Here is a 12,390-nt window from a genome sequence, read left to right as displayed (position 1 = left end):
TTGCTATTTTCGGTCTGGTTATATGTAATCATTGTATCCTAACTGCTTGGGCAACTAAGTATTTAGCCTGGTCATCTCTCTGTTACTGGATATTTGTGTTTTGTTTCTTTAAGGTTTCTACATGATGAGAGGACAATTAACAGGGGTCGGTAAGGCTGCAACCGTTTGCCTGGCCTGTAAAGCAAACTCATCTCTTCACATAGGAAACAATTTATTTTGGCTTCCTCATATTTTGCAGCAGTCTGGTGAACTGAGTCTATCTAGACTGATCTAAATTGGTCAAATTACAGATATTGGCTTGCTTTTGGAACCTGGATCAGCTTTGACCAGCTTTGTCAGCATGGCATACCCACTCTGCATGGAATGAGAGCCTTCTATCATTTCACAGCCTGAAGCGGCAGCTTTTAAATGAGACCATGGACTGGACCCTGCATCTACTGTATTTTGGACTGATATGAGGGACTTTGGGAATGGTTGATGACTGACTGTTGAACCTTCCCTGGAGACTGGTGATGACCCCCTTGATGCTCATATGAGCAACAGAAATTTTCGACAAACATCGAGACCTGGTTAGCCAATGACGGGTAAGATTCCTCAAGGACTAGCCGACCTAAGCCAGGAAGAGACGTTTCTGTACATCCTTCCTATGATGGGTAAGGCTTTTCCTCATAGGAACAACCTAAGCCAGGCACAGGTCGGGAAATGAAAAATTCTATATTTGATTCTTTTTATAAATGCAAAAAGGGGGACCTGTGGGGAGCCGGCACTAATCTATGGCCACATAAGGCCACATTCCACTGCCCTAACCTTGAATAGGAATCTCCTAATCACATCCTACATGACCAAGCACTGGCCTAACTTTGAATACTTTGAATAGGCAGATATCTAGGCATCCCCTAATCACTGCCTCCTTTCCTACTGCTATATATATCTGTACTATTGCACCCATTAAAATGAGGCTTGATCAGATTGTTTTGTCTTGCCTCCTCCTGCGAGTCCCCTCTCTCTTGCCCTTATCTCTTTTCTTCCAGGGTCCACACACTCTGCCTTGCGGGCCAAGGCAGTTTGCTTACTTTTTTTTCTCATTTTTTTTCCTTTTTGAGCTGATTTCTTTTTATTTTCAAGATATATGCATAGTTAATTTTTCAGCATTGACAGTTGCAAATCCTTTTGTTCCAACTTTTTCCCTCCTTCCCTTCACCCTTTCCCCCAGATGGCAGGTTGACCAATACATGTAATAGGTTAAAGTATAAGTTAAATACAATATATGTATACATGTCCAAACAGTTAATTTGCTGTGTAAAAAGAGTTGGACTTTGAGATAGTGTACAAGTAGCCTGTGAAGGAAATAAAAAATGCAGGTGAACAAAAATAGAGGGACTGGGAATTCTATGTAGTAGTTCATAGTCATCTCCCAGAGTTCTTTCCCTGGGTGTAGCTGATTCAGTTCCATTACTTTGAGCTGATTTTTCTTGTGCAGCATGATAATTGTGGAAATATATATAGAAGAATTGCACATGTTTAACATATATTGATTACTTGCTGCCTAGGGGAGGGGACTAGGGGGAAGGGAGGAAGAAAAACTAGGAACACAAGGTTTTGCAAGCTAAATGTGGAAAAAACTATCTTTGCATGTACTTTGAAAATAAAAAACTATTTAAAAAAAACTAGGCATCATGGATCCTAGGCGAGGAAAGCTGGGTTAGGTGGGGAAAGAAAATGAGCTCAGTTTTGGATGTGTTGAATTGGAGATGTCCGAGGCATATCAAGAGGGAGATAAGATTTTGAAACTGGTTATATAAAGCTTAAGTTTAGAGTTCCTAGTGCAGAGGATAGATGGTTCAATTCTGGCCTCAGGCACTTCCCAACCGTGTGAACCTGAGCAAGGCGCTTGATCCTATTTGTCTTAGTTTCCTCTCCTGTAAAAATGACCTGGAAAAGGAAATGGCAAAGCACTGCAGGACCTTTGCCATTCATTAACTCCCAAATGGGGCTGTGGAGAGTTGGACACAATTGAAAGATGACTCAACAACAATCTAAAGTATAACCTAGGCTCAGGCTCTCTTTCCAACCCTCTCACACTGGACCTGACTCTTCAACCCAGTGACAGGGCTCTTCCGCTGTTCTACCACCTAAACCTCCATCTCTCAGTTCTTGGCAATGTCCCCGGTGTCCCCCAGGCCTCAAACGCTCTCCCTCCTCATCTCTGCCTTCCTGACTTCCTCCAAATCCCAGCTAAAATCCCAACCTCTGATGAGACTCTATAAAGACTTCTTGGAAGTCTTTCCAATTTCTCTTGAGTGTCCTCCAGTAAATCACTTCTTTATCCTGCATATAGCTTGTTTACAGATATCTGTTAGCTTGCGGCTCCTCCATTAGATCGTAGGCTCCTTGAGGACAGGACTGTCTGCTGCCTCCAGCACTTCCCATGATGCATTTCACACAGTAAGCTCTTAATAAATGTTTATTAGCTGACTGGCCTGCAGTTAACAAATGGCTAGATACAAAGAGACAAGAGTCATCAACACTGACAGCTTGAATCCATGAGGGCTGCTGGGATCACCAAGTGGGGGAGCACAGAAAGAGCAGAAGAGACAGTCCGAGGGACACCTCCGCTCAGGAGGGAGGAGACGGAGACTTGATAAGGGATGGTCTGCCAGAAAGGGGGCAACCAAGAGAGAGCAGCCTTCAGGCCCCCCGCTGAGAGGCATGACAAAAGGGAAGCAGCCCCATCCTGTAGGAGCTTACCTTCTTACACAGGAGACTGCTGGCAGGACCAGCACAAGGGGGCCTCATCTGAGTCTTGAAAGAAAGCAGGGGCCCTCAGAGAGGAGGGGGTGCCTTCCAGGCCCAGGGAAAGAACAGGAGCTCAGCCGAAGCCCAGGCCGGCACAAAGAGGGGAGGTAGAAAGCTGTGGCTGTGGAACAGCAGGAACGGTCTCGGTGAACCGCAGAGCGCACAGAGGGAAGCAACGCGTAAAATGATGGGAAAGCTAGATTAGGGAGAAATAACAAACAAAAAGCTTCTATTTGCTCCCAGAGGCAACAGGGAGCCACTGGAGTATATTCAGGAGGAGGGGAAGACACGGTCAGATCGATACATGAAGGGAAATCACTTTAGCAGCTATGTTAAGGATAGACTAGAACAGGAAAAGGCTCGAAGCAGGGAGGTCAATTAGGAAATTATTACAGTAGTCCAGGAAGGAAGTGTTGAAGGCCCTAACTAGACCGTGGCCAGTGAATAGGGAAGGTTATTTGGAGGAGATAATGGACTTGGGATGGAAAATCCCATCTGTGTCCAGAGGGAGAAGTATGGTGACTGAATGCAGATCAAAGAATACTATTTTCACCTTTTTTGTCGTTTGCTTTTTCTTTCTTGTGGTTTTTCCTTGTTATGATTTTTCTTGCACAATATGACAAATATGTTTAAAATGATTGTACATGTTGCTTACTGTCTTGGGGAAGGGAAAAAATTTGGAATTAAAAAATCTTTTAAAAATGAATGTTGAGTGGCAGCCCTGTTTGTAGTGGCTAGAAGCTGGAAACTGAGTGGATGCCCATCAATTGAAGTATGGTTAGGTAAATTGTGGTATATGAATGTTATGGAATATTATTGTTCTGTAAGAAATGACCAGCAAGATGAATACAGAGAAGCTTGGAGAGAATTACATGAACTGATGCCAAGTGAAATAAGCAGAACCAAGAGATCATACTGTATGAAGATGTAATCTGATGGAAGTGGATTTCTTTGACAAAGAGACCTAATCCAGTTTCAATTGATCAATGATGGACAGAAGCAGCTACACCCAAAGAAAAAAAAAACACTGGGAAATGAATGTAAACTGTTTGCATTTTTGTTTTTCTTCCCGGGTTATTTCTACCTTCTGAATCCAATTCTCCCTATGCAACAAGAAAACTGTTTGGATCTGCACACATACATTGTATCTAGGATATACTAGGACATATTCAACATATATAGGACTGCTTGCCATCTAGAGGAGGGGGTGGAGGGTGGGAGGGAAAAATCGGAACAGAAGTGAGTGCAAGGGATAATGTTGTAAAAAAAATTACCCTGGCATGGATTGTCAATAAAAAGTTACTATCTTTACCCATACACCAAAAAAAAGGTAGAAATGGGTGCATGATTTATACATAAAGAGTGATATTATAAGCAAATTAGAAGAACATAGGATAGTTTACCTCTCAGATCTATGAAGAAGGAATGAATTTGTGTTCAAAGAAGAATTAGAACTCATTACTGGACACCAAATAGATAATTTTGATTATATTAAGTTAAAAAGTTTTTGTACAAACAAAACCAATGCAGACAAGAAGGGAAGCAATAAATTGGGAAATTTTACATTTAAGGGTTCTGAAAAAGGCCTCATTTCTAAAATATATAGAGAACTAACTCAAATTTATAAGAATTCAAGCCATTCTCCAATTGATAAATGGTCGAAGGCTATAAACAGACAATTTGATGAAGAAATTAAAACCATTTCCAGTCATATGGACATAAAACCTTTCATATGGAAAGGTGCTCTAAATCATTATTGATCAGAGAAATGCAAATTAAGACAACTCTAAGATATTACTACACACCTGTAAGATTGGCTAAGATGACAGAAAAAGATAATGACAAATATTGGAGGCAATGTGGAAAAACTGGGACACTGATATATAGTTGATGGAACTGTGAATGGATCCAACCATTCTGGAGACCAATTTGGAATTATGCTCAAAAAGTTATCAAACTGTGCATTCCTTTGATCCAGCAGTGGTTACTACTGGGTTTATTTATATCCCAAAAAGATCCTAAAGGAGGGAAAGGGACCCACATGTGCAAAAATATTTGTGGCAGCCATTTTTGTAGTGGCTAGAAACTGGAAACTGAGTGGATGCCCATCAACTGGAGAATGGCTGAATAAATTATGGTATGTGAATGTTATGGAATATTATTGTTCTATTAAAAACGATCAATAGGATGATTTTAGAGAGGCCTGGAGAGACTTACATGAACCAATGCTAAGTGAAATCAGCAGAACCAGATCACTGCACACAGCAACAAGATTATACGATGATCGATTCTGCTGGACTTGGCTCTCTTCAACAATGAGATGATTCAGGCTCGTTCCAATGATCTTGGGATGAAGAAAGCCATCCATATCCAGAGAGAGGGCTATGGAAACTGAGTGTGGACCACAACACAGGCATTTTCTTTTCTTTTCTTTTCTTTTCTTTCTTTCTAAAGCTTTTTATTTTTCAAAACACATGCACGGACAATTCTTCAACATTAGCCCTTGTAAAACTCTGTGTTCCAATCCCCCCCTTCCTCCACGCCTTCCCCTAGATGGCAAGTAGTCCAATATGTTAAACATGATAGAAATATATGTTAAATCCAATGTACACATACATATTTATACAATTATTGTGCCACAAAGAACTACAACAGAGCATTTTCACTCTTTTTGTTGTTGTTTGCTTGCATTTTGTTTTCTTTCTCATTTTTTTCCTTTGTGATTTGATTTTTCTTGTGCAGCGAGATAACTGTATAAATATGTATACATATATTATATTTAACATCTATTTTAACATGTTTAACATATGTTGTATTACTTGCCATCTCAGGGAGAGGGTAGGAGAAGGAGGGGAAAATTTGGAACACAAGGTTTTGCAAAAGTCAATGTTGAAAAATTATCCGTGCATATATTTTGAAAATAAAGTTTTAATAAAAAAAAAGAAACCCAACCTCCCCCAAAAAATATCTTTATATGTAATTAGAAAAATACTGAGAAAACAAAACGGAACAAAAATCAAAGTTCTACTTATAAAAAAAACATTATTTGGAGGTAGAAACAATATTTGACAAGTGACTTGCTATAGAAAACAAAACGGAACAAAAATCAAAGTTCTACTTATTAAAAAAACATTATTTGGAGGTAGAAACAATATTTGACAAGTGACTTGCTATGTTTTGAAGGATCTGAAAACCAGCTGTGTGAAAAATAGATGACACTTGTTCTGCTTGTCCAGAAGTAAAACTAGGCACAATGGGTACAAGTGGCAGAGAAGCAGACTTCAGCTTATGAAAAGCCTCCTCAAAAGCAGATTATACAAAAATGAAACTGTGACTGAGAATTACCCACCATTGGCAAGCTTTCTGTTCAAGGACAGATATGGAACAGAAAGCTTCCATGTAAGAATTTTTATGAAAGGTAAGTGAGGCAGGTAGACAGACAGTCAGATATATTTAGAGATAGAAATAATAATAACAGTTAGAAACTGACTTGATCTGTGAGATTAAGAGTAAGGAGCTGAGGATGATATAAGGCAGAGCTTTTTAAATTATGAGTCCCAATCCCACGTGGGATTGTGTTACTGAATGTGGGGGATCATGAAAAAATTGGCAACAGTAAAAGGTTTCTGAACACAACAACCAAAAATTAATTCAAAATCAATGCTGAGAAAGAGAAGTCAGACAGGTAGGAAGAAAGCCAAGAGGAAGCAGAGTCACAAAAACCTGAGCAGAGCTGCAGAGGTATCAAAGGCAGTTAGAGCAAGCAATTAAGAAATCACTGGTAATTTTGGAAGGAAAATTTCATGGAAGAAATCCTGTCTGAGCTGGACATTAAGGAAAAGGAGTTCACAGGGCACTCCAAGCAAGGAGAATGGCATGAACAAAGGCACAAAGGCTGGCAAATCTAGGATATTTTGTGTAACAGAGAAATCCAATTGGTCTGAGGATAAATGTGTGCCAGGAATGGTGAAATAAGGCTAGACAGGTAAGCTGGCTTTGGCAGAGACTTGAATGTCAGACCAAAGAATCTGAATTTTCTTCTACAAGTAACAGGTAATCAGTGAAACTTTCTGACCAGAGGAATAATGTGTTTGATGTGAATGAGGAGGAAGATGCCTCTAGCAGCTTTGCACAGAAGGGACTGAAGAGGGAAAGAAGATGAAGAGATCAAGTAGGAGCCATTTCCTTCTCCAGTTCATTTTGCAGATGCTGGGACTGAGGTGAACAGGGTTAAGTGACTTGCCCAGGGTCACACAGCTAGTATCTGAGGATGGATTTGAACTCGGGTATCCAGTGCTCTGCTGAGATTAAAACATTACTCTCCTGTTCCCTGTCCCTAACCTCTCATTCTCAAAATAAAAATGACTGGCAACTGACATTTATATAGCACTTTAAAGTCTGCAATGTGATTTATCCACCTTATCTCATTTGAATCTCAATAACTCAGAAATATTACCCCGTTTTACAGAGATTAAGTGTGAGAGGCAGAATTTGAATCCAAGGTCAGCATTTTTTCATCAGTCCAAATTCTTACCCATTCCCAAGTCCCCCTTCTCCATACACTCTGTCCTCTGACTCCATGCTATACAAAACCTGCCTTCACCTAGAGCTTTCTCTGACACCCCTTCTATCTTCTTGTGGTCACAGAAACTTGGTTTTATCCTGAAGAATCTCATCCTTCACCATCTTCTCTATTATCAGTCACTACTCCTGTCATGGCTTTCAATACTCTCAGCCAAGAAGAGAAGTGGCATCCTGCTCGCCCCCTTGCTCAGCCCCCACCACTACCACTCCCAGACTCCTCCTGTGCTACTGTTACTGGGGAACCTCTTGTCTCCTGAAGTTCATCCCTTTCAGACCACTTTCTCCCATCCCTAACACCGCCATTTACAGAACTCCAGTTCATTTCCCAATTGTCCTCAAGTACTCTTGGACATTTGGTCCACGGACTTCCTCTTCTCCTGCTTGTTTCTTCAGAGATTTTAATATCTTCTTTGAAGACCTCCTAAGTCCCTGCACTCTCCCTCCATAGCTCCTCTCACCTCCACTCCATGTAAGCCAACAGAAATGGCCCCATTTTAGATTGCACCAATGCCATAAAAATTGTTTGATTTCCGTGAATCTTTAACTGGGAAAATTTCTCTAATCAAAACTTCCCATCTTTCCACTTTTCCTATTGCCTCACCTCTCCTAAAACCTGTTCTTCCTTTTCATTAAAACCTGTAGTCCCTCATTTCTTCCCTATTCTCCCAGGCCATCAATCCTGATAGGACCTCCCACATTCTTCCCTTCACTTTTGACCCACTACAAATAGCCATTTCTGATGCGGGTGTGGTCCCTTTAAGTATTGATTATTCCTTTCTTTCCAAAATTTCTTTCCAAGTTTTATAAGTTTCATTTTTCCTATACATCCAATCAATTGATAAATTGTATTTCTTTTTTATCTCCACCACATTTTGCTCTTTTTCTTTTCTACAATCACAACTCCCACCCTTTTATAGAGTCCATTTTCAACTCTGCACCTGACTTCCTAAGCTTTGTTTCTGCTTCAAGCTTCCATTTATTTTAATTTAACCTCCACATAACTATCAAAGGTATTTTTCCAAAGTCTGGGGCAATAATGTCACTTATTTTAATAAGTGAGCTCCAGTGGCTCCCTATTACCTCATGAATCAAATACAAAATGTTCTGACATTTAAAGTTCTTTACAACTTGGCCTTTCCTAGCTTTCTAGGGTAGGTGAGGCCTTTGTTGCATGGTACAATCTAGCCAAACTGGCTATCGGCCACGTGTGTACCTTCCCACTGGCCTGGAATGCTCCCCTGTTACAGCTGCTTTTTTGAATCCTTTTAAGGCTTGATGTAAAAATCACCTTCTGCTGGAAGGTTCTCTCAGCCATCGTTAGTTTTCCTCCTAAGAGAATTTTGTATCTATTCTGCATTTACCTTGCATATGATGACACTGTCCTCTACCCTTGAATGCTTGCCCCTTGCCTGATACCTCTTGTCTCACGCTTTGCTAACTAATCCTTAATCCTGAGTTACTCCCACCATCTGTTCCTCCCGTGGAAAGAGAAAATCATTAAGCTTTGCAAACCAGGTCTACCACAAACTTCTTATCTAATCATAAACAGATCCTCACTGCTGGATGGCAATTTTTCTATTCTTTCCCAATTGATTTTTTATAACGCCATAGAGCATGTGACACTTAATAACTGTCCTTTGCTCCTAGATACTCTCTCATCTCCAGATCTTTGCGATACAGCTCTCTCTTCTGGCCCTCCTACTCTTTCACCACTCCCCAGTTTCCTTTGCTGAATAAATCATCTAGGTCCTGTCCCTATTGTGGGGACCCTAAAATTCTTCATAGAAGGTCCTATTCTGAACCTTCTCTCAAGATCCTTCCTCAAGATTCTCTCAAGAATCCTCGAGATTCAAATGGAAATAGATCCTTGCAGCCTTATTTTCACTGGGAAAGCCACAAATTAACATCAAGCGTTGGATGCCTCAGCCATAAACCCCCCCTCCCCCATCATCGTGGAGAACTTTGCCCCTTTTTCTCACTGGAAAAACAAAGCCTCCATATTACTCCCCTCTTCTCTCTATTCCATATCTTTAAAACTCTCTACATCACACACACACACACACACTCTCTCTCTCTTCCTTTGTTCCAATCTCTGAAAAAAAATGTCCCCCGGTACTTAGGCTCTAGAACCAAACAACTTGGGTTTGAATGTTGCCTTAGCCAGCTTCCTTCCTATAAGACCCAGTAGATAGAAGGACGTGAGGGGGCTTTATGAAACCTTGGGTTTAAATCCAGCTCAGATATTAGTTAGGCAATTATTTAACTTCTATCTGCCTCCGTTTCCCTTAAAAGCACCTAACTCACGACTATTGTGAGGATCAAATGAGATCCAAGTGATAATGCACTTAGCATAGTGACCCGCCCATAGAAGGCACTTAATAAATGCTTCCTTAATAAAACATCCCTTAATGTGTTACTGTTACAATGTTAATGTTAATAAGCATCCCTTCCAGTTCTGAATTAATGATCCTGGGATTCTCACCAAGCCCAGCTTCCCAACGGATCTACCAATCCTAGCATTTGCTACTAAGTACTCACAATGTGTCTGGCACTGGGCTACACTCTACGGTTGCACTCCTTCCCTTTTCCTCTCCCAATCACCTCCTCTTGAGTCTTCAATTTCTCCTTCCCTGCCATCAACAAACTCCCCCAGTTTCATCAGGCCTTAAAAGAAAACAAACTTTCATTTGACCCTGCCGCCCTCTCGGCTCACCCCTCAACTCGCCCCATCGCGCAGCCTACCGGCCTAAGGCAGTGGGGCTTTCCCCATCCCCGTGGGATGACTCCCTATTAACTCCTCTGTGGCCATGTTATATTCCTGCCCCCCAAAGGCGAGTTTCAGTTTGCTTTTTTGCTCCCGAGCTCCTTGGTCCTTGGAGTCCAGGGCTCCGGCTCGGCCGGCACTTCCTGGCTCTTTCACCATTGCAGGACCCCGGAGACAGGTGGCCCAAGTTTAAGGGACTGGTGGCTCCCAGGGCCGGACAAACCGTGGGGAAAGGACACGGGAACAGCTTCGGGCGCCCCCGGCCGGATCCGTGATGCATCAAAGGGGAGACCACGGCATGGCGGTCCGACCTGATCCCTGACCAGGAGTCCTTTATTACCGTCGGGCCAGGGAGCTCTGCCTGGGGACCGCCGCCTGCGGAGGCGGCCCGGCCGCAGCCTCTGGGTGCAGCTCCCTCCCGCGATCCCGCCCTCCAGGCGGCCCCTCGTTCCCACAGGGAAGGCGGCCCGGCCGCAGCCTCTGGGTGCAGCTCCCTCCCGCGATCCCGCCCTCCAGGCGGCCCCTCGTTCCCACAGGGAAGGCGGCCCGGCCGCAGCCTCTGGGTGCAGCTCCCTCCCGCGATCCCGCCCTCCAGGCGGCCCCTCGTTCCCACAGGGAAGGCGGCCCGGCCGCAGCCTCTGGGTGCAGCTCCCTCCCGCGATCCCGCCCTCCAGGCGGCCCCTCGTTCCCACAGGGAAGGCGGCCCGGCCGCAGCCTCTGGGTGCAGCTCCCTCCCGCGATCCCGCCCTCCAGGCGGCCCCTCGTTCCCACAGGGAAGGCGGCCCGGCCGCAGCCTCTGGGTGCAGCTCCCTCCCGCGATCCCGCCCTCCAGGCGGCCCCTCGTTCCCACAGGGAAGGCGGCCCGGCCGCAGCCTCTGGGTGCAGCTCCCTCCCGCGATCCCGCCCTCCAGGCGGCCCCTCGTTCCCACAGGGAAGGCGGCCCGGCCGCAGCCTCTGGGTGCAGCTCCCTCCCGCGATCCCGCCCTCCAGGCGGCCCCTCGTTCCCACAGGGAAGGCGCGCTGGGCCCGGGCACCCGCCTCCCTTTCCCTTCCGGAAGCACGTGGGGCCGGGGGTGGCCCGGGACGCAGTGGGAGACCCTGCGGCTCTCCCACAGCTTCGCGTGGATGAAGGCAAAGCTCATTCGCCGGGTAATGCTGGGCAGCCACGCAGGCCAAGAACCGCCCAAGCCTTCACGTTCCCATTTCCCTACACGGGGCGCTGGGGTGAGGAAGGTGACTCTGGGAGGTGGGGGAGCCCCTCTCGCTCGGGGCTCCCTCACCCTGTCCTTCTGCACCCTGCAACAAGGCCCCTCACCGAAGACAATGCACACACCTCAAGACCTGGAGGCTTGACCTGCCTCCCACAGGAGATTCCCCTGGATTCGAGCCACAGGCTTAGGGGAAGGGAGAAGGAACCTCGGGAATGATTTGGGGGGAGGAGTTAGAGAAAGTCCAGAAAACGGGGGTCAAAGGTTAGCCTTAAGGTCAAAGGTCAGGATGGCACCCTCCAGGGAGTGTTCCCGAAACTGGCAAGGGGCAAGAGGTTAAAATAGGAATCCGCGAAGTAGCCTAGGATCAAAGGGCAGGGCAGGGTCTGAGGCTAGTTGGGTTATCAGGGTTGGAAATCAGAAGTCAAAGACCTAGAGTTAGGTCCGGATCAGCTGGGCTCAGTGGTCCGATAATCAGTGCAGGGGAAATGAGTAGGAATCAACTCTGGGGCGACCCAGGTCGGCTCGGGGATCAAAGTTCGACTTTAAGGTGACCCAGACCCGAGGGTCAAAAGTCACATCACATGGGAGTCGGAAACCAAAAGATGAGTCCAATCGGACCCGCGGGGCCGGCGTGACACCGGCGCGGTAGGCACCACTCACCCGGGCGGCTCCTGAGGCACCATGGCGGGGGTGGGGTCCGAGTCCAAGGTTCAGCGTTACCTCCGCCGGCGCGGCCCGGATCCCTTTCACTGGGGATCCTCGCGGGCCCCGGGAGGGGGGGAGAAGGGGGAAGGGAGGGAGGGAAGGGGGCGGGACCGACGGGGCGCTGGGCTCGTTCCCAACGGCCAATCGGCGCGCCACATAGTAGAACATTTACCAATCAGAATTCAGACGTGGGGCGGGTCCCATGACGCAAGGGAAGGCGTGGTCTATAAGAGGGAGCTTTAACTCTTTCCGGCCCATACTCTTTCCGCAAAGCTCGGAAAGCTGAGGAGCTTCGAGAGTCAGCAACAGCTCCTAGCTCCCCCGTCCCAG

General features: G+C 45.4%; 1 protein-coding gene across 2 annotated transcripts in view; it reads right to left on the bottom strand.

The window, feature by feature from the left end:
- SLC26A6 (solute carrier family 26 member 6) overlaps nucleotides 1-12,130 on the bottom strand; it is a 35,077-nt gene extending 22,947 nt beyond the window's left edge. For both annotated transcript variants that reach the window (XM_031959694.1, XM_031959696.1), the window contains exon 1: nucleotides 12,016-12,130. In XM_031959694.1, coding sequence (XP_031815554.1) covers nucleotides 12,016-12,038 — 23 coding nt within the window. In that variant the 5' untranslated portion in view covers nucleotides 12,039-12,130. The remainder of the gene's footprint in view (nucleotides 1-12,015) is intronic.
- Nucleotides 12,131-12,390: the final 260 nt, after the last annotated feature.

The sequence above is a fragment of the Sarcophilus harrisii genome, chromosome 1, assembly GCF_902635505.1.
Source record: "Sarcophilus harrisii chromosome 1, mSarHar1.11, whole genome shotgun sequence".
Lineage (NCBI taxonomy): Eukaryota > Metazoa > Chordata > Mammalia > Dasyuromorphia > Dasyuridae > Sarcophilus > Sarcophilus harrisii.
The sequence above is the reverse complement of the archived record's forward strand: the minus strand, read 5'-3'. Positions and strand labels throughout refer to the sequence as shown.